The 22,734-nt window shown below is 33.9% G+C and overlaps 1 protein-coding gene across 8 annotated transcripts in view; it reads right to left on the bottom strand.

Moving 5' to 3' along the window:
* Positions 1 to 22,734, bottom strand: part of LOC128226755 (LIM and calponin homology domains-containing protein 1-like) — an 80,758-nt gene that overhangs the window by 23,538 nt on the left and 34,486 nt on the right. For 7 of the 8 annotated variants that reach the window (XR_008259725.1, XM_052936784.1, XM_052936787.1 and 4 more), the window contains 5 exons: positions 14,517 to 14,562; positions 5,414 to 6,163; positions 3,086 to 3,210; positions 2,227 to 2,341; positions 1,220 to 1,819 (listed from right to left, as the gene is read on the bottom strand). Coding sequence is in view for 7 of the 8 variants with exons in the window: in XM_052936784.1 (XP_052792744.1) it covers positions 1,220 to 1,819; positions 2,227 to 2,341; positions 3,086 to 3,210; positions 5,414 to 6,163; positions 14,517 to 14,562 (1,636 nt within the window). In the remaining variant the exon portion in view is untranslated. Of the gene's footprint in view, positions 1 to 1,219; positions 1,820 to 2,226; positions 2,342 to 3,085; positions 3,211 to 5,413; positions 6,164 to 14,516; positions 14,563 to 21,065; positions 21,081 to 22,734 lie in introns of all 8 variants that reach the window. The other variant, XM_052936789.1, reaches the window with a different exon arrangement.

Below are 22,734 nucleotides of genomic sequence, written 5' to 3'. Positions count from 1 at the left end.
AGAGCAGGAATTTCTTCTGTATCAGAATAATCTTCATCGTTATCTCTGAGAGCATTCTCAAGAGTTTCCTGATACGCATGTATAAGTTCATTAGCATCAGATTCTGAGTCAAGGGTTGTTAGTAGTTCGTTCGGACTCTCAACTCCATCAACAATATCATGGTCCTCAGTTTCTTCAAGACTTGCTGGGTATTCTTCGAGACTTTCTTGGTTTTCTTCAAGAGTTTCTGAGTCAAGAAGGAGATCTTCATGTTCATCCTGTGATGACATTAGCTCCATTTCCTGTTTGAGAACTGTTTGCAGAGCATCATGTACAAGTTCTTCTGCAAGGCCACTTGTGTCTGCTGAATCACTCAGGTCCATCTCAGTATGATTATCATTTGACAAGTAATTTGTATCAACATAATCTTGCTTTTCTAAAATTGCTTCCCTTTCACTGTCAGTAACTACATCAAGTATCGTATTTTTGAATGGCTCACTTTGTTGATTATAATCAATTTCATTCTGAATTCTGACTTCCATATTTGCAGTAATTTCATCTTGACCTTCATCTGTATCAACAAGGTCTTTAAAGATATTATTCACTGCAGCCACAGCATCAAAATTTCCTATAATTTCTTGGATGTTTTCTTCATTAGTTTTTACACTATCCGAATAAGAATGCTTGTAAGAAAGATTGCTTGTGTGTTTACTTTTATCTAAGGTATGCTTAGAGTTCACACTTGTTTCAGTAAGCTGTTCAAACTTGGCTCTAGCTGCTGTTATAGTATCTTTAGTTGGTTTTGTAGAAACAGCAGGCCTCAAGATTGCACTATTTGAAGGTGATGTTAACTTGGCATTCAATGGTTTGGACTGAATGGGTGATACTTTTTGTAAATACCTATCCTTGGCAGATTGCCTTACTGAGAGCTTTTAAAGAAAGAAATGAATATCATTAACACCATGTGTTCAACTATAGAGAATATGAAAGAATTTAACAGCTAGAACTCAACTATTTATAGTTTAATTAGAGTTGCAGTGATTTTATTATATGTTTGAGAGGAAAAGAGATAAATAATTACACATCTATGAAAGATGGCATTTCATGATCAATGAATTAAAACCAGTCTACTCATAGAAGCTTTATTGCAATAAGCAAGCATAATTAAAAACCAAACTATTCTCATCTACAAATTATAAAGTCATTTAAGAATAATCTTTTGTGATAATTATTTACTCACTTTTTCAGGTTCAGAATTATTGCTCTCAGCAACATTTCGCCCCGATGAAAATCTGTCCGCCCTTGGAGTTAGAGCCTTTGGCGTAGTTGGAGAAAGGGGTGAAACAGGCAATTTGTCGTTAGCAGGGGAAAACTTGGAATCCGATAAATCCAATGATTTCAAAGGCGGGGAATTCCTGTACTCTGAACGTTTAATAACAGGGCTAGCATTAGCTTCTTTATCCTTTTGTTCAAAAGCGTGTGTAATGTTTTTGATTTTAGCACTGTTATTTGTTGGAATATCCTTTTTCTTATTGTTTTCTTTCCTCTGAGATTCGTTCACGTTATTTTCCCACATTTTTTTAACACCTTCACCAGGCTTACGTGCATTTAACTGGATCACTTTGTTTGGCATTATTTGTGAATTTGGTTTGTTCTTATGCCACAAATCATCATCACTTAACACTTTGTTAGGGGTAGAAGATTTATCAGAGGAGGAAAACACACTGTCGCTCTCGCCGGAATTGTGACTCTGATTCTCAGAATCTGATTGGTCAATGTCTTCCCCACTAGACCCTTGGGCCCAGGGCGCAACAACTTGTGGCTCCTTTGGTATAAAAGACTGAAATAATGGCAAATCATTTTATTTATTTTTTTCGAAATAAGTTCGCTTTGTAAACAAGTACTAGAACAACTGATTTCAATATTTACATACTTAACAATATTGTTATTTCTTAATGAGATTTAGATAAAAAAAAATGGATACAAAACATATTCAAATACTTTTGTTAAAACTGTCACAAACAGGAATTTATTATGGATGTCAACAAGCACACTACAAATTTTATGAGGCAATTCATTACTTAATATCTGCATAAACATATCAAAAGCTGTCACTATTTTAGTATGCCATTTAAAACACTAATTACTATTCCTCAAAAACAAAATAAAATCTTCCATCAAAGTCAGGCTGGAATTTCGATTTCAAAACAAAGGTACACTCCTGTACCTCTTAGATATATACTGTACCTTGCTAGTGGAGGTTTTAGTCACAGGACTGACTGAGGACTTCTTTCCAGTCAGGTCATCGTCATCATCCATTGGGTACACATTGATGGGCCTCCGTTGACTTTTCCGATCCTCTCTGAAATTATAGGTTTTCAAAGTGAACTTGACATGATGCTTTTTACTAATGTCACATGTGATGGTAAATATAGAACATGATATTCAAAGCAGAAACAATCTGGCATCGAAGGTAAAGTTTATCATTCTACTTTTTCAGCATGCTATTATGCACCAGTCAATTGTAACCACGTCCCCCCAAGGTCCAGGGGTATACCGGGGATAGCCGGGGAAATGGGCTGTGTTTTTACCTTCCCAGTGGCCCCGCAGTGCCGGGTGAATGCAGTGGTTTTGTATTCACGCCAAATATAGTGGGGAATGTGCCTTACTTAGGGTCCCTGGGGTGCGGGGGCATTTGGCGGGGATTTTACCATCAGTTGGTCCCCACAGGGCGGGGGTTTACCCGGGCTTGGCTGGACCAAAAGTCAAAGTCCCCGCTATTCCCCGGACCTGGAGGGACCGTGGTTACAATTGACTAGTGCATTAGCTGATACCAATAACCTGGTTGTCAGCATATCAAAAGGTTTTTTAGCTGAAATGCTAAAGACCCATAAAAGATTATACTTTTCAAGGATTTCCCCAAAATTTAAAATGGGGTTTTAAAATCCTCTCAAGAGCCAAGCACAGTATTATTAAAAATATATCCCTCATAATACTTATACTAGCTTGTTTTGACAATTCTAGTCTTGTTTTGAGTATATACTGTATCTGCCAATTTTGGTACCATATTGTGTCTTGTCCCTTTAAAACATCCCCTAGTACTCACTTTTCAGCCATAATTTGTGAGAATGTTTTCTGTTTCCGTGGTTCCTCTTCCTCCAGCGGGGCATTTACATCCATGTCAGGCAGGTGAGCGGACTTTCGACGTTGTGTCTTCCACTTTGTCAGGTTCTGAAAGACAAAGATTCATCACATATTATGTACATTAAGTTAAAAATAAGTTCTATTCCATGTCCAAATAAAGAACAAGTCAGATATTATTAAGCTCTGAAGAGCTCTTGGCACCAACAAAGGAAGAAACGCAAAAAGAGTGAAAACAAATGCTTTTCAACTCATCATAATGACTAAGCTATATCATGTGAACAATATTGTTATCCATAATTTGCATCATTACTTACTTAATAATGCTACTGATTATATTTTATAAACATTTTGAAATTTAATGGTGCGTTGAAAGATATTTCTTTTAAACAAAAAGGTTTGAAAATACTATAAATTCATGAATTATCATTAAGTATTCACAAAGCTGTATTAAAGTAAGGAATGTATTATTTATATTTAAGGTAAACTGATTGTGGATTGGGAGAGGCATTTTTGCACTTAAAAGGGCTTTATTTTAATAAGGTTAATTTAGCACGGCTTTTAAACAGCTTTTACATGAATTTTTGCCTAATGTACGACAAACCACACCTGCACGCTGGAACGGCGGAATTTCAATATTAATCAGCTGCAGTCGGCACTTTACGTCAAACCTCAGATTATTAAACAGTTATTTTATTCTCCTTATAAGTCTTTTTTCATAAAGTTTACCTTTTGCCGCTAATCTTAACCATTAAACCACAGCTGTGCACACATAACAGAAAAAATGGTCACCATTTTCACATTGATCATGTCCGCAGAATCTCAGCAAAATGGGACAATGCTTCTCGTTTCTACCAAGCCGTTATAATACTTCTTGTCAAGAATTCCAACAATGTAATTTTCTGCTGAGCTAAACCGTTCATGTCGATCAAGCTTAGTTCGAACAAAAGGATGGGAACTTGGAAAAAGTTGTCGAACAACTTTCTCTGACATGTCGCGACAAGCATCAGCGTTTATGTTTTCCCTTTTTCAAATCCAGCAATCCTGTCATTTCACTCAAGTGTGATGTGTGAACATCCATAAATGGTGACTAATTTAATCATTGTTATAACAAACAGACAATAATTTACCATATGATTCACATTTTGTCAGCTAATAAAAAGTTTATACTTCACCTTTTGTAATTTATCATGACATATATCTTAATTATGAAAAAATATCCATTTAAAATCAAGACACTGACAGGCAAGTTGTAAAAAGCCATTTATGTTATATCTGTCCTAATCTTCAGCTCACTAAATTGTAAGTAAATAAGATGTGAAAAAAGTCCAGATGCAGACTTAGGATTTGTAGTTCAAATTTTCTTTAAGAATTAAGGCCTTGTCAATTATTTTAAAAGCCATGCTGAGAGTCCATTCAGTGTCCCGACCAGGTGACTATTATTTGCTTACACTAGAGTAACATTTTTATCGAAAAGTGTTGACATTCCATTGAATAAACTACAGACATACTTGGTTATATGAGCAATAAATAGTATAGGTCATTGGTTCTTAACTAAACTATAACATAAATGGTCAAATTTATTTGTTGAAGTAATGAAGCAAAAAGAAAACCTAAAAGGTAAATGATTCAGTGGTGGATTCAGGATTTGGCGTAAGAGGGGGCACTCTTTGGGAGCGCAACTAAGAAAAAATGCCCCGTCACAATGAATATGAACAATGCATGGTTTTAAGGACTTAATTAGAGCATAAGGTCATTCCCAAGGAATTATTTAGCCATTTTATTGTGAAAAAGTACATTTATATAGTTTCTGGGATATTGACATGAAAAAGAAATCAATTTTAGACTGGATGCGTCGGATGCATTCCTGTCTAAATCTATATATATATGAGTAAATAGCTGTGCAAATATTGATTCCCTTAAACTATAAAAGTAGGGCAACAAATCCTAAAGAAACGAAACCACTTCTGCCATAACAATGAAATTATAGTCTAATGAAATAGTCCAATCAAATATGTGAGACAAAAGTAGAATTGCTATGATGGTTACAGTACACTCAACTAGTACTCACTCGGATTTTCACAAGTTTTCAATGAGGGTAAAACTGTTTTCCTGTGATCAGCTTACAAGGGCCAAAAATTAAGTCTGCGGTATGAAAACAGTCGATTAATTCATTGTGTAGGCCGGAAAAGCGAAAATAGGCGCAGGGAAATGGAAAGTGGGTCTAACATTATTAAGTGTACTGTAGTTCAAAACATTCATACAGGAATAGTATTAATTAAAATGAACCTACCGACTTCCAGTCAGGTTCATCATGTGTGAGGGGAGTGGGCGCCGCGGCTGTTGTCAATCCCCGCATTGTGTTCACCTCCTTCACAACCTCAATCTGCTTCTTTGCCTGCTCGGCAAGATTTGCTGCGCTGCGAAGCTTAACAAACTGAAGCGGGTCTGGCGATGATGAGCTCGTTTTCCTGCCCGAGGATGATGTACGCCTTGTTGGATATTCTGCAGTACTTCCTGACGACTGTCGTGAATGGTTGCCATAATAACCACCCTCGGCACTGTCAGTGGACGAAGATCGGGTGTGAACGTGTGAAATATCTGGTGAGCTTCGATACATGCTGTCATCTTTGTGGTTTGAGTACATGGAATCCTGACTGTTGCTGGATAATTTAAGGTCCCTTGGCAGGGTAAGGGAGCTGTGACTCCCGTATCGCTTCATTTCACGCATGTCTGAACGCACTGGCATGTTCCCACTAGAATCTAATTCATCAAAACTGGATTCAGATTCACGTTCATAAGATCCTAATGAATCATAAGAGCTATCCCTGATGTGATTATTTTTGTCAACTGTTTCACCTACAGTCTCCAATCCACTGTCTTTCCCTAGCGGGCTCCCATTTTTAAAACACTCATCAGCAATAATACTGTCCCTCTTACTGCCATGCGTGTACACAAGAGCAGAAAACGCACTTGTATCAAGCGATGGTCCGTTGAATTTACCGCTCACTGCCTTTGCCAACCAGTAAATCGTTACTGCAACCTGAAACACACAATAACAAAACTTGTGAATTATTTATTACAATATTTTGAAGCATTTTTTCAATCCATGCATGGCTTACTTTACCTATTTCTCATTAAAAGCATTATGCAATATCTAGACGCAAGGTTGATAACATGATTCATCTGTCGTTATATAAATCATCCGACTTTTTTTATTTATTCTCTCTGGTTCGCAAGACATGCTTAGTTAAGAATTCATTATAATTGATATTAATGGCCACACATCCTCAATTTGTAAAGAGCGTGCATTTAACGATACTTCAAATTATTTTACAAAAGAATAGACAAATCTTTAAAGGCACTTAGAATATATTTCAAGAGCTATTAGAGAAAAATATACACTCCCATAATATAAACAATGGGCTGTATGAAAAACTAAAGTAGTCGTCCCAATGTAGCAATTATCTAATAATTACGAGCCTATGTCATGGTCAATAGAAATAATTAAGACGGCAGGCCTTTTGTACATTTGACAATTTGGGTAAGAAAATTAAGTTTGACTGCGTCACAGTATTTAAAATCATTGATTTTGTGATAATTATTTTGTTGCCAATATTGTAACAAGGAGTTTTTTCAAAACTATCATGAAACGTCTGCGATAATAATCACATGACATGGCAGACTGGTCTACACGCGATCATCTGCCACACTTGACTGGTTCACAATGCGGAGCCTACCTTTGATGTAACCTTTTCTTCTGAGACAGTCTATAAACATGTAATTATTACCAATCTGACACATTGACTCCTAATTTAATTAAAGCGAGAAAATTCACATAATATTCATAGTTTGAATATTTTTGCATTCAAATTTCCTCACCTAAAATGTAACGTTTTATTTTATTGTACCTTCAATGTAAGAAATGCTACATTATTATTTATTCCACTTTAAACTTCATCATAATACACATGTAACTGCACTTAAAATCGTAATCAATGTATAATTCAACCACATGTGTATGACAACTTAAAACTTTTCAAATATATGAAATATCTTCACATTCACTATCTATCAGTACATATCATTAATTCGTTATAAATAAACGTATCATTTCCCACCCATGTTTAGATAGCATAAAACAAACACTCTGGCATACCGAATACAGAACTCATTGTCATTTCAACCATGATTCACTTTCCAAATCTGCACGTCTGATTGGTAGTCTTATTTTTAACGAACAGCAAATACCTGTACCATACTTCCTTAAAAATATGATATGCTCATCGAGAAATACTTGCACGATGGAATTTGTCTTTTACATAAGCCAACGCCCCTCATTATTTGGATGGTTTTTGTCTTGGATGTGTGAATTTTTAGAGCTAAATAAATTTTGATCCATGAACCATCATTACACTAATACAAGCCAGTGTTTTGGCCCCATTTCCCTCCTGATAAAGAATAATTTTTTCCCTTGCGTAGGTAAAATAATCCCCTTAAAAAAAAAAAAAAGAGGAAAATTTACCTCTTATCATTTAGTAATTGTAGCAATATAGCACAACTCATGAATATCACTGCAGGTTTGTTGAATAAATGGAATGAAAACAAATTGGACATTTTATGAATCATGTTAGTATTATTCCTCTTTTTGCCCAAATTACGCTATTTTTATCCTATCAAAAGACCCTGCCACCATTCCCTTTAGGAATGACGTCACCATTACGTCATATGTACTTCCGTTGTGTGGAAAATTCTCAATAAAAAAAAAATGTTCTTATGATTGATAGACATGTTTTCACATGCTCAATACACTGTAAATCAAAACTATCATTATTCCTGAAACTTTTATACCTTAAGTATCTATTCTTGCTTGATTTATCATTTAGAGTAGAGATTAAAGTATAAACTGCTGCCCTATAGTTGAAAGGTCATTTTGGAAGAACTGTCATGGCGGACAGTGCAATTTTTAGAGTTTGTTTTTCAAGTGGAGTGATTTTTCTTAGGAATAACCCCCCTTTTTTATTGGCTTAAAATGTTATTTAAAGCTTGTACTTTAAGAATATATGTGGTTATCATAGCCTGCATTCGCTCGAAATGCCTTTAAATGTTGTCTAAAAATTATAATTTTACATTGAATTATATAGGGAATAACAATGGTGGTGTGTAACCTTTAAAGTGGAAATAAACACAGCAAGCCTTTGTAATAATACTAAATACAGCACAGCACAAGTATACAGAACAGCAAAGGGAAATAACTGAACAATGATATATTTCAACTAGAGTAATGAACGACAGTTTAAACAGCATGATTCTGCCTCTGCCACTGATGGCTCAAGTTTATTTGAGTTTAATTATCACAGTCTGCCCACACCCATTGCCAGCCTAATGGCTTGACCCCACTGTGATGCTATCAGGACTTAAATTTTGTTTCAATGCCTTATTTAAAGTGACATGAGATTGTCTTTGCAATTCGCAGTCAAATCCAGACATAAGAAGAATTGACATAAGATAAATTGTTTGCAATTCACAGTCAAATCCAGACATTAAAAGAATTGATGAAACAGAGTGAGATACAAGAGATTTGGTAGCAACCTCTTAGCTAATTGCATATGCCTCATGGTTCTTTAAAATGCTCTGTTTAAACCACTATTACACCAGGCACAACTTTCCTGGGTTTAACCAGTACTGCCTATACCATTATCCCAGTACTCTTTTTAATGCCGAGTATTCAACAAGGGAGCTACTGGTACCCTATTTTAACATCTTTCAGCTTGATGTGGCTGGGGTTTGAAACCCCGACCTTTTGCACCTAAAGCGAACACTCTACTACTAAGCAATCTGGGCGGTTTGATTGCCAAAGTGTTATGACCATTATCTCAAGTAGCTAAACTGTATGTCATCGAATGGCAGTGGACACATAACAAGACTGGCCATTTGCATGCCAAACCAAGGGGATTTTACTAACCCTAAAGATGAGAAAACTCACCTTGGCACAACCACTGCATCACATAAACAGTTGGAGGCACATTTCAAAATATCCAAAACTTAGGCGAACATAAGGTCACAGGATTAATTGAACAATGATAAACTTTTCGCTCTTAATCTATACACAAACAACATTCCGTAACGTTCAGACATCGCTCCATACCCAATATTTGAATGTCCATGTTTATGTAAATACAAGTCTGCTGGTCAGTTTTACATAACAAACAACTTACATCACAGTCTAAATTACAATTCATTTGGTGACATTAAAAATCAAAGATGCCATTTTATACATGAAATGAGGATGTAGCCTCACTCCCCCTGTGAGTTCAAGTAAAAATAAACTATTTTGAGAGTCTGCAAATACCACCATATCAAGCACTTCATCAAAAGCCCTTGACTATAAAAGTACCTGAAAGGTACATTTCAACATCATTATATGATACCATAGTATATTCTGTGTCTTTTACACAAAATACACAATACTATCATATACTGATGTTCGATACCATTTCAAGAAATAAAAGCGCTTTAATTGAATGCTTATATTATACCTTTATTCCCATGAAAAAAAATATGTCCCAAATATACACACTACTGCATTGTGTCAATACACATTTCAAAGTGAAATTTGAGAAAAATCTTTTTTTCTTATTTCAAACCTGACAATTTTACACTCAATAAAGAATATGACAAATTAACTATAGTATATTTTACCAATTTTTATGATCAACTGCCAATTAAAAACTGTCTGGATTGTAAACTGTCTGGATTGTTTCTGTAGGCGACATCACTAATACACTCCCAAATTATTTCACATCAATGATAAGAAAATCAAACAAATCACCAGGATATAGATCTGACAAATGAATGTTTTATTACCCAAACTGCAAAACCCATTATTAAAACTTCCAGTTCAAAATCTGGAATGTGTTATTTTATGATGGATAAGTATTTTATTGCCATGAACTGAAAGAACAATACTTATTTAAGTGCTTGACCACCTGGTTTTAAGAAAGTGTCCCTGGTTGAGCTTGAATCCCCAACCTCTAGAGCAAGAGATGCAAGCGCCTTTTGTACAAGACTTCATCTCTTTAATGATTTGTAATTAATATATTGATGGAGATTATTATATTAAACCATAACACTCATTGTCGTATCATAATTCCCCCCCCCCTCCCCTAATGAAATTGAGTACCATGGTTGCCAATGTCTGTGAACACCATGATTTCAGCAGAAAGTACCAAATATAACATGTAATTTGCAAATGATGAAATTAGATACAATTATTTTGCAAGCAATGAAGTCTTTTGTATTTTTACATACAACCACTTCAAGATCTTAAACCACTAATTTTAACATTTAATTTGAGCTTACCTAAAAAGTGTACCTATAATCCATGTCAAAAACAATAAATAATTATTTTTTTTATCAACAAATATTTCGACTTATGATAGTGCAATCAGTTTCCAAACAAACTGTTATACCTATTAAGGTGAAGACATTGTCCACATTTTTGTAAGAGGCTATATCAGGGTCACTCGTTTACAGTTATACACTTTTGTTATGACTTTCCGCAAGTCAAAAGCCTGTGGGGAAAAAACTTGTGAATTATATTTAGCCAAACACACCACCTCTCAAGATATTTTTTCACTAGACTTGTCGCGGACCTATTTTTTGTCAAAGTGATTATGCAAATTAAGTCAAACTGTTACAAAAGCTGTGAACAGAACATACAGAGAATGACAGAAGACCTACTTATGTCAGCATTCCTGCATTCTAAATCACTTTAATTTCAGTTAAATAAATCGAAGAATGAACTTGGTGACCAACCTGCTAGTTATCATAAATGTTTTTTAATGTTTATTACTTCAATTATTAAAACCTGATGAATGACATTCAATAAAGCACCTTCTAATGCAGTACATAAAATTCAAAATGAAGGCATATTATTATAATATATTAAATCAGTTACTTCAATCACACAAGCTTTTCAAATGTTAACAAAGTCTTGTTTATTTCTTCACCGTCACAGTCAGAGACGTGAGGAATTTTAAGCTTATAGGAGTTTCGTCAACAAGACCTAAGTAATAATATAGATTGAAACATATCCAAAACATTTCAAAGTTGTTTTCAGTCTCCCACCAGTGCAATTCAATCATGTCATAATTATTTATTACTACTAGGATGATGTCAAAAGGAAGGACCACTCGAAGTATAATTTAGAGTTCGTTTTGGCAATCTACAGAAAACTGAGCGAGGCTGCAGCTAGGTGCAGAAAGCTTGTAGGGCCACAGTAAATAGGGTAAATCCTCGATTGTCATTGGCCCACAAATATGTGGGAACACAAATCAGGAATACAGCTAGCATTTTCCAGTTAGTAAGTTTGCCATATTTGTCGTAGTATCAAAACACACTCCTTTATGTCAGGTAGAAAGATGGAACCTATTAACCTGTTTCTTAAAATGGCAGGTCCAAGTACTGTATTAATGTCTAAGTTTAGAACAAACAATCTCATTAAAGGCCATATGGTTTGCTTCTCGGAGTACTCAAGTTTAATAAAGGATACGGATGTTGACCAGAGGTGGGTTGGTCACAGAAAACATGTATCCAATGCTTGAAATATCCTATCAAGGAAACCCACAATATGATCATAGGCTTTATACATGGACCAACACAGGTATTGGTTTGAACCCAACCAGGAGCCATATTCAATATCAAACTAAGATTTAACTTAAATTTCATACCAGAATCCGAGTGCTCTGACTGGACAGTAAAAATAGTTGACCAATAGACTCAAAGAAAAAAAATGAGGCTTGCATAAGAATAAGAGTTTAATATAGTGAATATGGGCAATAAAAAGCGACCACCTTCTTTAAATGGCCCCTCAAACAGAACTCCAGTACTGCTTTTTTGGCAGGATGATTTAGTTCAATTTATACATGTAGTTACTGTCCTCAACATTTAGCCATAATGAATTAGGCAAAAAAAAAATACCTGTGTTTCCGGTGACCCGACCGACCCTATTTTTTCCTCGCCGACCCAAATCTTTTTTTTAGACATAAAAGTAAAAAAAAACATCTATTGTGAATTTTTTTTATATTTTTTTTGAATATATCGTCATTATTTTCGTTCTTTGTCTTTCTATGTACCCGGAGAATAAACTTTCATTCCTTATTATGTATTACCGAGACGCTATATCAACAGTAATACAAAATGGCGGCGAACCCTGTCCGATATCTTCAAATTGGCAAACGCATGTTTACGGTCCAAACACGTGGTTAATCACAAGAGACCTATTTTGCAGTCTTTAAAAAGAAAAAATTAAGGATTATAGCTCGCGGTGTTATTTATTCATGTCCAAAATACTAATTGATACATTAATTTATCCGCAATTATCAATGTTATTTATTTCGCCTTATTAAAAATAAGTCCCATCAACTGAAATCCAATTAAAAACCTTCGAAACATAACGACACTTTTGTTGGAATGTGTCGGCTGCAGATCAAACGGTACTATTTGTGACTTCAGTGCACGAGCGGTGATAATATTAAAGGCTTGTGGCTATGGTTTGTATGGTCAGTCGGATACCGTACGATCCCATTTGATCCCAAGATTTCGCCTAGGCTGGTAAGAAAATACCATACGATCGAAAAAATAATAATCAATAATCGTCGTCTGGGATTCTTATAACAATGACCGAAATGTTTGAATTCACTATAAATATGAATGAAACTTTGATTGTACGAAAATAAGATAAGTAAAATAAATCCATATCCACGTTTACTTGTTCTATTTTTAACCTACCTCCACTTGAAGGCCTAGTTTAAAGAGCTCACAGTTGACAAGCAAATCGGCGATTTTCCTCATGCAAATTAACAAATAAGTTGATAATTGACTGTTTGGGTAGAACATTATCACAGATCTGTAGAAATGAAAAGTGCTGGATTTGTTTTCTAAGAAACCGATCACGACTTATAAACGAGTATTGTATACAAAAAACACCAGATTTCATGGGCAAAATTGGCGGGAAAATACGGTAGTCGAAGGTGTTCTTCTGTGACTTTTTGTAAATTATAAAACGCTTAGATATAACATAATTGTTATGATTCAACAGAAAATTGCATGATATGGAAACTGTAAAAAAAAAAAAAAATCCCAACCGACAGACCCTATTTTTTTTTCGCCATGTCACTGGAAACACAGGTATTTTTTATTTTGGCCTTAAGTAAACTTACACCAACTGTATGGCTGTCCAATGGCTCGCGCCAGGCCAAGTCTAGAGGCTATTACATTAACATCCTAACAACTCAGCCACTGTGTATAATGCATTTACTGTTCAGAAATGCTGCTAATATGTCAAGTGCATGCTCATCTCATTTATCATTTAATACTGCCACAAGACAATCAAGCTACTTTGAGGCATAGACAAAGAATATCAAAAAGCCATCAGGAAGGTGCACGAGATACATTCTTGTGTAGGAACACCAAAAACTAACATCACTCAGGTCAGAAGTTATGAACATTTTGAGACAATAATTGTGCTTTTCTTGTCAGGTCCACATGTAATGAATGTTACTTGCTACACTTAGCATGTCAACAAACATTTAATAGTCCCCCTGCACCAGTCATGAAGATACTTGTCAATCATAAACACAGGCAACAGTTTTGATGTTCAATGTTGTAAAAGTTAATGGCATTCCAAACTTTAGTCAAGACGTCCCAAGCATGGTTCTTTTACAGCACTTTTATACACTTAAGCCAGTAATGTGCCTTTGCACATCATAACTGGCTATTTCCTTGTCATCTGAAACCTGATGACACTAATGTTGAACAAGGCAATTAGACAATTAGCAAGGGTGATGGGGTATGACACTCAATCCTATATTGACATTGCCAGCTCGATGTGAATATTCTTAGTAATAGCTATTGTTAAGTTTTGGTTTTCTAAACCACCAATTCAGCAAGCCGGAGGCAGATGTAACTGTTAAGACCACACATAAATATTAACTATCCTAGTGTTAAGCGCCAAATATCTCTATACAACAAGCCATAGCGCACGACCAAACTTCTAAATAACACGCTCAATAAAAATGATTAATGACTGAATGGAAATGTGGTAGATGTTTACATCAGAGGCTTTCTAAATAATAACTTGTGAATCTGTCTGGTGTTCCCATTGGCTGATTCAGGGGTATTAACCCTTAATGGATTCTGATTCATTGCAAACACTTTTTTGGGCAAAACTAGTATAAGCAGTGGTCTGGGATGAGCCAGTACCATCGGACACCTGGGTTATATTAATATTCTATCATTATTTATTTGCTTTCTTCAAATAAATTTGTTATCGTAACATACAATAACGTACATGTAACTGATTTTAAAGAACATTGATTAAAAACAAAACTTACATTTCTTGATCTCCGCTCGGTTTCTTGCTTTAGGAGGTACTCGTTTCTGAAAAAAGAAAGAAAAATAAAACTAGATATTTAAAACTCAATAAGGCGAATATAATTTAATTGCTAGATTAAAAAAAAAATATGGGGGGGGGGGAGGGGGGGGGGGAATAAATATGTGTTCATGCTCTTACTTATTGCATAAGGGACCATATACATGTGCTTCCAGACAAACCATGAATTAACACCATCAAAACAATTCTTTTTTTACATGTGAATGTTTACATCGACCCAGGCTGGTATGAGACAGTAACAGACCATAACACAAATACAGACTCCAGTTCAACATTTTTATTTGAGTCAATAAAATTTAATTGGCAGCGGAAATAAATGGGGATGGGCGGGGATGAAAATCTAGGAATATATCTATAATCCTTTAACTTTCACCATAGTTATAAAAGTACTTGTACAAAATTTATGATGCATCATTCTAAACTAAAATGTAAAAACCAGCATTAAAATATATTTGCATACGCTGCTCATAAATAATATAACTTTTTAAAAGAAGACATTTGTCAAGTTGATATTGTATGACACTTTAGATGCTTGGTAAACAACAAGATACAATCAAAACAGAAGAAACCCAGTACACTAATTAGCCCATTAATCAAACCATGCATTCTTTACTGTCATTTACAATGGGGTTAACAAAAACATCAGGAAATTGTCATCAGTATTTCCCTAGCTACAACACTCATGTTTTCATTTAACAACATCCAACGAAGTGTTCAATTCCATTCCTTTTACAGGTATGAATTTTTTAACATATTTCCACCAACTGTTACTGTAACAGATTATAAGGCAGAGTTTAGTAAATGACCCTATGTAGGATATATAAGGAGCAGGAAATCGTATTCGGGTTCGGGCTTCGCTCCCATCCGATATGGTTTCCTGCTCCCAGTATATCCCATATTGGGGTCATCTACTTGCACTGTAATGTATATTTCACATTGACAACCTGTTTATATTGATAAATTAATGGGAAATGTTTCATTTATTCATAGGAATCGGAAAATTATACACCAATTTGGTAGGATATAAAGATTAGAGACCCTATATGGAAAAATATGGGGTCACTGTGTGACCAGTCCACGACCAATGGCATTGTATCATTCATGTTGGAGGCTTGATATAGGTTAATAACATCACCGTTCCACATGTCATTGTCTCAAGGGTGAGAATAGCTCTGATATAAGGGAGGTAATTTTCTGAAACACTTTTACTGTTTAACAGAGAACTTCCAAATTAAGAAGTCAACCCAAACCCAATCACTTCTTCAGAGCTAATCAACTTGACAGAACATATTCAGGAAAAATAAACTCAAAATAATCAGGTTTCAATATTATCACAATGAGGAAAAATACGCAAAGGTTAATGTCATACAAAATACTTACTACTAGGACAAACTTTAAAATCCATTAATGAAATAAAATACATCAAATATATGATAGTAATCAGAACTTATATTTCAGCAACTTAAGCATTCCTTTGTTTAACAAAAATCTTCCATGTAATAGTATAGGTGGTATTTTGTAAGAAGTCATAACGCATTCTCAATGGCCGATTTACCAATATGAAGTCCTTATAAATCATTGATAACCAAAGGAATGTGCATTTTCAACAACGCCTTAAATTGCATTTTAAAATTATCTCAAGTGTTTATGTACCTGCACAAAATACAGTTTTCGGCAGGTTAATGAGACAACGCAACATAAACTTGATCCTCGAGATTACATATTACATGTTCCTCCAAAGAAGGTGATTTTGGTCATGAATAATCCTTTTAACTGAAGCACAAGCAGTTTCAACTTAACTATATATCTCTGTTAATCAATGTGCATAACTCCACAAGTATTTTAACCAGAGTTATGGGACTTGCTAAAGATGTGTGCATTAAATGACATTGGAGAAGCATGTGTTAATATCAATAATGATTTGAATAAAAAAGCACAGTATTTTATCCATCTGACATAGATTTTAATGGCTGCACTATACGCATGTATTAAAACCACTTGAACAAAATCTGTCACTGTAGGCAGACGAATGCCCCTGACAGACAAATGAAAAATGCCAGACAGACCTACAACGGAAAATGCCTGTTTTATGGAAGAGCTATCATAAAATGAAAGCTTATTATGAAGGACTCCATGATTATTAACTCCAAGTGTGTTGTGTATGTGGGTGGGGCTGGGGGAGGGACTGTCCCCTCTTTGTGTCAAACATCAGTGCAATGTTATAAATTCCAACATCTCTCCTGTTAGTACCATGACAAAGTAAAAATTCAGCCTGGACACAACCACCTATTCTTAATATGAATATAATCTTACGCAGCATTCCATAAGGATTCACCTCTAAGTATGACCTTGACTTTCATTGGTAGTGACATGGGTCTTGCACACCATGCATTGAGTATCAATATGGCCATCCTTATCATTTGTTCATTTCAAGGGCAAGGCCAGACCAATTAGCCGTAAAACAAATAATTCCAGACAGGGACCCAACCAATACTTGCTAAAAAAGGTGGCTCATTAGCCACTGCAATTAAACAGTTTCATTTTTTCATATAACGTTTCTCACTGAAGGGGCAGTGCATTATTTGAATACCCAATCATGCATCACAAAGTTACACCTTACTGACTACATGCAGCATTCCATAATGTTAAACCTGTTAGTGTGACCTTGACTTTCGGGGTAAGGACGTGTAGGTGTTTCGTGAGACATGTTACCTTTGTGTGCTTTAAATACCTGTGCCAAGTTATTTCAAAATCTCATTGAGCATTACAAAGTTACAGACATGATACAAAAGAGAAAAAAAACCAGACATAATGACAGATCAGTCAGTGTGATTTTTAATATGCCCACTTTTCTTAGAAGCTGTAAGAAATATAAAACACATACCTCAGATTATAGTGCACATTAGGCAAACATTAGTGATATTAGGTACATGTTTACCCACAATATGACCACTATAATTAAATCTAATAATAACCCAAATCATGATATTATTGCCTATTTACAAATGACAATAAAAATGTCTATTGTACAAGTCGTTATGTTAAATAACATTTTCAGAAATCCTTTGTTGACAACTATATATACATAATTGTGAAGTCTGAGGTAAGGTTATTATCATGCAAAATTGAAGACTTCCATGGTCCCAAACCCCATCCTCCTGAACAGAAATATCTAAATATTATTTTACTACACAAATTGATCTAGCAAATGTCAAATCAGCCAAATATTTAAGGAATAGTGATTATAATTTCATCTAAGTGTATCACAAATAGTGAGAAATATGATTATTATGGTTTATAGAAATAATCAGATTTTACCTGTGCAAAAATCCAACCTTTCGAGCGGATAATAATGATTCCACTTTAGGAGATATTAGTCCAAATATGTTTAACACACTACCTTCAAGTAGTTTTATATCAGAAAATATATTGATTGAAATCAATATCACATAAAATACCCATAAAGCATGTTTTCTATTAAGTGTCTGGTTTTGTATTTCCGTTAAATGTACACTTTAGAACACTTTAAATGATTGATTAAATTAAACTTTGTCAAAAGTAAAAGGTTAAACAAAACCTTCACAAAAATCTGATTTAAGTTTTAATTTTTGAAATCACACAATGTAATAATCAAATCTTGATCATAGCGAATGATTACAGAAAATAACGCTTTTATTTGTCAGTAATCTCGAATATTTACACTTCACGTTTTAACCGCATTTTGTAAAGTAAGCGACATACGACCAAACCGCAATGTCGGACTAGATCTCTAAGCCAGGACACAACGTCTGTCAAAAGTAAATAAACACGCCTTCCAGGGACTATGCTAGTGGAGCATTAACAAAACCCAAACAAACTTTTGGCCATAAGTATTCTAAATTATGAACTATTGAAATCAAATTTTAATATATTCCATTTACAATTTTTCTTGTTTGGCTTTGATTTTGAATATCTGAAACACGCCTTAAATTCAATTGACCATTTTAAAAAATGCAAAATAGAAATGGAATCTTTAATAATGTCATGTTTAAATTTTGACAACAATAGGCGAGGAATTCGGAAATAGAAAATAAGGAAATGTTTGCAATAGTTTGAAACCGCCTTGCTGTGAGCTATTGAAATTAACTACAGGAAGTGTTGGAAGTTATTGTACAAATTTCAATATCAACTGAGTTTGAGGAATTTCGACTATTTAATTAATCTTTGATTTGAAATATTGTCATTTTAAACTTAAAACATGTGATGAGAAAAATGGCAACACGAAAATTATGTAATACTAAATAGTTATGGTTTATCTTGATTTACCAAACCATTCATTTGGCATAAGCATGACCTAGCTATGCCCCACAGGCCTGGCTGCTGAATTAATATTTTAATTAAGTAACAATAAATTATAGCTTAGTGTTGGCGTGAATACCTCTACACTAGCCAACCGCTAAATATCTCACTTAATGAAACCAATTAATGACTTAATGGAAATTTGGTGGTTGTTTTCGTGAGAGGTTTTTTATTTATTAATTCAGAATTCTTACAGAGATCCAGTTGACGCAGGCAGGAGAGGAAACACTTATGAGAATTTCAACTTTTGTCCTATTTTGATTTGTAAGTATCAATCAGAGATGCTGATAAATAAGTTGTCTATATTGGTGTGACTGCCTCTCACTCAAGAGGTTGTGGGTTCAAGCCCCATCTGGGACACATTATCTAAGCCTCCCATTAGGGACACAAGATTTTCTATCAAGGAAATGTGGACACCAGCATTATAAATTCAAATATCAGCTCTTTACTTCAGCAAAAATAAAATAAGTATAGATAAATAAATAAAAATATTCTGAAAGGTAACAATGTTTTCAGTTTTTTGATTTCAGAAGTTATACTGTAATATTTTACATAACTTTAATTCAGTTTTAATTTGGAAGCTTCGTACCAACTAAACTATTCCATATACCGGACATTAATGAAGACAAAATGTCTACAAGGCAGTGAATAACAAATATTTGGTTTCAAAAGAATTTCTGAAGCATACTGATTAAACAAGGTCATTGAGACCATGACAGCCTGTTCTTTTTCTTAAAAACAGTCAACAAAAAATAATAGAGCTGAGTAATGTTTCAACTGCAACAGCATCTGTCAGAAGTCCACAGAGTGATTTGCTTTTATTAAATTTATACATGTTTTCAATTATGTCAATAAGCCCAAATTTATTTTTTCTTGTAATCTTAACCTCAATTAATTAAAGAATAGATTTAACAGCACAGCTCATCAGGGGTGTAGCTAGACAAATTCTGATGGTAAGCACAATTAAGTTATAGAGTCAAGAGCTTACCCTCATATTTACCTTCTCCTTTTAACCACTTTTTTAAATTTTGAGAAATTTCATATCATATTAGTTTCTGCAGCAGATGTGATAAACAAGCTTGTAACATCCGCAAGTCCATATTGTGATATAGCATTGCATGGTAACATTTTCAATTTTCTAAGTTGTTCAAGGTGCAATAACACCAAAACTGATTAGTAGCCCAAATTAAGCCTCATTACCCATAATTCTGTTTATAGTCACTGAAACCTTTTTTTACCAATTTCATGAATTTAGGCCAAAAGTTATAATGTTTTGCATGATGCCACTGTCACAGCTGACAACAATATTGATGACTACACAAGAAACAAGTTCAACATAAATTGAAAGCTTCTTATATAATTATAGCTGGCTGTTTTACAAATGAAACAGTAATGCCACACTAAAATATTATGCTCTGTCCAATTTTGTGACAATACATATTGAATTCAAAGGAATGCACCAAACATTCATTTTGATAAGTAAATATGGAAAGCTTTGAAATTTGTTAAATTGGGAAACAGCCAGTGCTATTAAAAATCCATACATTTCAACATTAGATGATATAGTTTTTCAGGGTCATTCCAAAACTTTACAGACTATTCATATGATCTAATTCTTTGGTTGTTATCCTGCATTATTCAAAACACATTTGAAAGTGAAGAATATGTAACAGATGAAGATTTAACTTCAGTAAACATCCATATCTGCATGTTTGCAATAAAATACGAAGGTGAAGGCCCTAACCAGTAACTGAGACTGTATGATGCATAAGATAATAAAATGTGCTCAAGTACATAAAATATAACATAAACATTGAATTCATGGGTAATGCACATTTTAAGAAAAGTTTGAAATTAATTTCAAAGATCAAAGCCAAAATAAGATATTTGTTACTTCAGAACATACTTTATGAAATCTTGGCATCATTTTTATAACTTAATTCATAAAAGAATGATACACCATATACATAAACAATTTCACAAAATCAAAGCATAATTAAAGTTGCAAATGAAGTGCTTAAAGTTATTACAAGACAGACTTGTGCATGTAATTCAACTGCCCAGCAAACACACACAGTGACATTAGTAAATTAGCCTGTGAATGTGCAGTATGGGGATTGAAACACTCTGCATCACCAAACAGGGTACATACCCATCACTGTCAACTCTGAAGTAAAACAAAAGCTTAGAATATTATTAATGACAATATTTTTAATATTTTTTCAAGTATGATATTCATTATGTGCTTTATTATTATATGGGCTCTTCAGCTAAACTTGGAAATTGTTTTACAAATCATTAATATCCTGTAAAATTAAGCAAATAAATTTGTTATTTAATTCCCTTTTTATACAAATCAAGTTAACCATTAAAATGAAACAGTTTAAATAAAAAAAAAATGCATTAACATCTATTTAACCGATCTTATGTTTTTTCTTCAGGTTGTATTTTTACACTAGGCAAAAAATTCTTCAGTGAATCTTTTACAACAAGCACCCTTACATTCATCAGAAACATCAAAAACTGCCATGTCATTCTTGTTCTGGACTTAATCCAGCAGAAAGTTAAAGCCACGGAGATTAATTTCAAAGTCAATTTGATCTTATCAACTTGGAGATAAGAAAGACAAATGATTAAAATTGCCTAATATTATCTAAAGTATAAGAACTTCAGGCAATTTTTGTCTTGAATACACATAATGCCGCAGTGATCCTGTACAAAACTGACTGCCTTTTTTATATGGGTAATTTCATTCAATTTTTGCTTAACAATTGACCCTCCAATTCTTACAAATTGTTTTATTTCTGTTGATGTACTTGACAATTATCTTGTCATCATAATTTCAACTTGAAGAATTTCTGCTAATTTAAAATCGAAATGACAAATGGAATGTATTTAAATTATCAAATTCCAAATGGATTAATAAATAACAGAAAACTTGCTCTAACAGAAATGATTTATTTGATCATATCAACATGAAAACACACATGATACATTTAACAGATTTTACAGACAAAAGTGCTGAACACTATCTTGAAGTGTATGTTATATATGATGTTTATTGTGCTAGTTAATATTCATCAATATACAATTGCATACTTTTTTTTATCTAACTCATTTACTATAATCATTATTAGGAATTAATATTAATACTTATTGAAATTCTTATTGTATTTGATGGTATTTCAATGTTTAATATCTCTGATTCAAATTGTATATTCAATATGAATTTTATATTTGAAACATGGTAATTTCTACATAATGCATTGCCTTTATTAATTACCCCAATATTTTCATGTTGTACATGAACGTGGGAGAATAAATGAGTTGACTTAAGATAACTACAGAATGTTCATTATAAATCTTAAACTGTCTAACGCAAACAAAACTCAAAAGCTGGTTTCAAAGGAAGAATAAGTACTGTAAATTTAAACTTTGATAACATGACAGTTAAAAAAAAAATAAAAAAAATATAAACATGGTGCCAATAATTCACTGTGAATATTTAGCCAATAAAAATAATTTATATGGTCATCAGTGAGACATCAGTGGTCTCCGGGTGTCTCACACTAAAATATTTATGTGAACATTCCAAATCAAACAGTTAAGGACAATTATCTATCATTGATGTCGCCAGTTACATGAAAATTGTCCAGGACTGGCCTCAAAATATCAGAATTCATCTTTAATTATTATACTATTAACATTCCAAGACCATGAAATTCAAATGAAAATACCAGCATCAAACAGAATTCATGTCTCCTTGTAGCTGGGCGAGAGCTTATCGGAATGACACTGAGGAGATCTTATGTTTGAAAGAT

Source organism: Mya arenaria, chromosome 3 (assembly GCF_026914265.1).
Source record: "Mya arenaria isolate MELC-2E11 chromosome 3, ASM2691426v1".
NCBI classification, from domain to species: domain Eukaryota; kingdom Metazoa; phylum Mollusca; class Bivalvia; order Myida; family Myidae; genus Mya; species Mya arenaria.
Note: the sequence above shows the minus strand (reverse complement) of the source record. Positions and strands in the feature narration are given on the sequence as shown.